The 3,562-nt window shown below is 38.5% G+C and overlaps 1 protein-coding gene across 1 annotated transcript; it reads right to left on the bottom strand.

Moving 5' to 3' along the window:
• Positions 1 to 1,072: 1,072 nt before the first annotated feature.
• Positions 1,073 to 2,540, bottom strand: LOC107805747 (uncharacterized). The gene is made up of 2 exons (XM_016629819.2): positions 2,444 to 2,540; positions 1,073 to 2,325 (listed from the first exon to the last, which is right to left on the bottom strand). Exons 1-2 carry the CDS (start codon positions 2,538 to 2,540, stop codon positions 1,073 to 1,075), a joined length of 1,350 nt encoding a protein of 449 aa, XP_016485305.2.
• Between the last annotated feature and the right edge of the window lie 1,022 nt (positions 2,541 to 3,562).

Genomic DNA, 3,562 nt, shown 5'->3' with positions numbered 1-3,562 from the left:
CTTGCCCTGCCATGATTGCAGTTTGTCCATTACCTTAGTAATTAGGGGCTGATAGTATTCCAGCTTTCTCCTTGCATAAAATATAGGACAACCTAGATATATAATAGGGAAATCATTCCTATGAACGCCTGTGATCCTTTCTACCTTGCTGACCACTTCCATGTCTGTTAAATGATGCAAGTACATAGCTGATTTGGTCTTGTTAACAAGCTGCCCCGATGCAGCTTCATATGCCTTCAGCACTTGCATAATCAGCATCAGAGATGTTTCATCTGAGGATGAGAAAATAATCATGTCATCTGCATACGCCAAATGATTGATCTTTGGACTCCACTTTGGCATCCCAAATTCACAAAAATACAGATTAGTATGAAGTGCATTGAGACCCCTAGATAATGCTTCTACTGCCAATATAAACAAAATTGGAGATACAGGATCACCTTGTTTTACTCCCCTTGAGGACTTAAAGAACCCATGAGCTTGACCATTGATTAGAATAGAATACCAATTGTTTGAAACTAATCCAAAGACAATCCCTATCAACCTTTCTGTGAATCCCATCTTTCTCAGTACCTTGGTTAGGAATAGCCAAGATAATCTATCATAAGCTTTGGTCATATCTAGCTTCAGGATGACATTAGGTCCGGCCTTAGTTCTAAGCCTAATGTCAGTCACTATCTCCTGAGTTAGAGATGTTTTCTACTATATTCCTGCCCTTAACAAAACCTGCTTGTTCCTCTGATATCAGACTTGGGAGAAATTTCACTAGCCTTTCATGTACCACCCTCGATATAACCTTATTAGAAAAATTACTGAGGCTTATTGGTCTTAAATCAGAAAATGTGGTAACTTCTTTTTTCTTTGGTAGCAGAACTAGGTTGGTGCGTGTTACACACTTGGGTAGCTCATGACCATTGAAAAAAGCCCTCACCATGTCGTACAGGTCATCCCCTATTATGTCCCAACAAGAATGATAGAATTTTCCTGTCATACCATCTGGCCCGCCAACACTATCACCATTAAGTCCAAGTACTATCACTTTAACCTCCTCTTTTGTTGGTTGCTTAATCAATTATGTATTCTGCTCAGTGTTAATCAGATTAGGAACATGCTCTAAGATATCAAATGATGAAGGAGTAGCTACTTCTGTGAACTGTTCCTGGTAGTATTTGATAGCCTCTTCTGCAATTTCTTGTTCTTCTTCAATCCAGGTTCCTCCACTATTTTGAATTCTGTTAAGCTGAAGTCTCTTTCTCCTACCTCTCACTTGTGCGTGGAAAAACTTAGTATTCCTATCCCCTTCCTTGAACCAAGTCATGCCTGCCTTTTGTTGCCAATTTTTCTCCTCTAGTGCAAGACATTTGATCAATTCTGCCTGAACCTTTTGTAGCCTTTCCCTATTCATCCCTGTAGAATTTGCTTCAAATTCTGCTTCATGAACCATCACTACCTCCTCCATGCTTGATATCTTTTGGAAAATATCTCCAAATGTAGCCTTACTCCACAATGAAAGGGTCTTCTTTAATTTTTTTAACTTGTGATTAAAAAGAATATAAGGATTTGCACTGAAATCAGCTGTCCAATTCTCTTTCACTACATCTTTAAAAGTCGCATGTTCTACCCAAAAATTCAAGAACTTAAAAGGCTTTTTTATTTGTGGAGTCTCAATATCACACTTCAGATACATTGGACTATGATCAGAACCAGTCTTTGACAAATGTTGCACCTCTATTCCTGGAAATATTTGTTGGAACTCAACATTGGCCAAACATCTGTCTAGCCTTTTGAATATACAGTCTTCCTCTGCTTTCCCATTCCACCATGTAAATATGCTTCCTTTAAATCCAAGGTCGAAGAGATTGCAAATGTTGATGCATTGTCGAAAATCATCAATTTCATTCAATGACACAGGTAGCCCACCAAACTTCTCTTCTTCATCCCATATTACATTGAAATCACCTCCTACAAGCCATGGTGCATCCATATCCCTTGCCATTGCATATAATGAATCCCATAATTCTATCCTCTCAATTGCATCACATTTAGCATATATCAATGTTAGGACAAACTCCACATGCGATTCAGTATGAAACAATTGTAGTGTTAATTGTTGCACCATATTGTACATAACATTTACCTCAAATACCTCATCTATGAAAGCCCAGATCTTGTTGGAAACATTTGAAATTGCCTGTGCAAGTTCTATCTTGTTTCTGTACCTTTCCAGTTTTTTTGCTTGTTGCTTTAGCTCCATTAATCCTACAAATTCATAGTGATTTTGTCTGTTCCTTTTTGTCAACCTTTCAAAGGCCTGCTGTTTGTTAACTAACCTTATATTCCAAATGATAGCATTCATCAATGATTGTTGGATTTAGTTAGCGTTCTCCTTGTGTGCACCCAGCTTTTGGTGCTGCAAAATTATCTTTTTGTTGCGTCTTCTTACCTTTTGCTGCTGATTTTGCCTTTTCCACTTGCGTAGGTGATAAGTCACCTTGCCTTGTATCATTCATAAGGTGTTGGGTAGTCGATTCGTCATCCATGTCGTATCCTAATCTACCAGGTTCTTCTCTTTCTTCATTGTCTTCCTTCCCTCCTGATGTAGCTCCAAATGCATTTTTTTAGGGACCAAGGCCTTCTCTTCTCCTCGTTTTAACAGCTGCAACTGCTTTTTCTCCAATGTAATAGTAACATTTACTATTTTTGTTTTTTGTTTTGGCTGTTTCTCCTTCTCTGTTGGGTTGTGTCCTTGTGGGTCTTCTTGTGATTTCTGAAGTTTATCGTCTTCTGTTCCTCCAGGATCATTTACCTCTCGGCCTCTTCCTTCATAGTTTCTAATTTCTGTTACTTCTGCTATCTGATAATTATTGTTGTGCTCAACAATTTCTAATCCTCTCATTATTAAAAACTTACCAGTTGTATTGTTTTCATTGGCATGGAGCTCTCCATTTACACTTTGCTCATTTACACTTTGCTCATCTTCTTCTTTGTCCTTCTTATTTGGTTCCTCATCAGCTTGTGATCCTAGTGGTACTTCGTTCTCGTCTGAATCGTATTCCCTTTGGGCATCCCATAGCCTGCCACCACAGCCTTGCACTCTTTCTTTAAATGTAGACGATTTTGACCCTTCTGCTTGAGAATTTGGAGTTTTATTAAGTTCCTTGTTCACCAATGTATCTTGTGATGGGTTTTCTCGACATGATGTATTGATCTTCACTATCCATCTCCTGTTTTATCCTTGAAACTTCTTTCTACCCATTGTGCAGTATCGTTTTTTGTTTTTGATGCCTCCTTTCCATTGACTAGACCATTAGTCGAACCAATACCCGATGAGTTAAGATGAAAAGCTTGTGCTGCTGGATTTAGCTTTCCCTCATTATTGACCATATGTTTTGGTTTTTGCTTTGTAGATGCTTGGTTATGAACTGCTGGACTGTTTGTTGCTGCATTAGCTGCCACCATTGCCAATTGATTAACAGGTTCTTCCTCTTCATCCATCCCTTGTAATATTGCAAACTTGTTAGCTACTTGAACATGATCATTATCTTCATTGTCTACTACCACC

Source organism: Nicotiana tabacum, chromosome 6 (genome assembly GCF_000715075.1).
Source record: "Nicotiana tabacum cultivar K326 chromosome 6, ASM71507v2, whole genome shotgun sequence".
Lineage (NCBI taxonomy): Eukaryota > Viridiplantae > Streptophyta > Magnoliopsida > Solanales > Solanaceae > Nicotiana > Nicotiana tabacum.
Note: the sequence above shows the minus strand (reverse complement) of the source record. Positions and strands in the feature narration are given on the sequence as shown.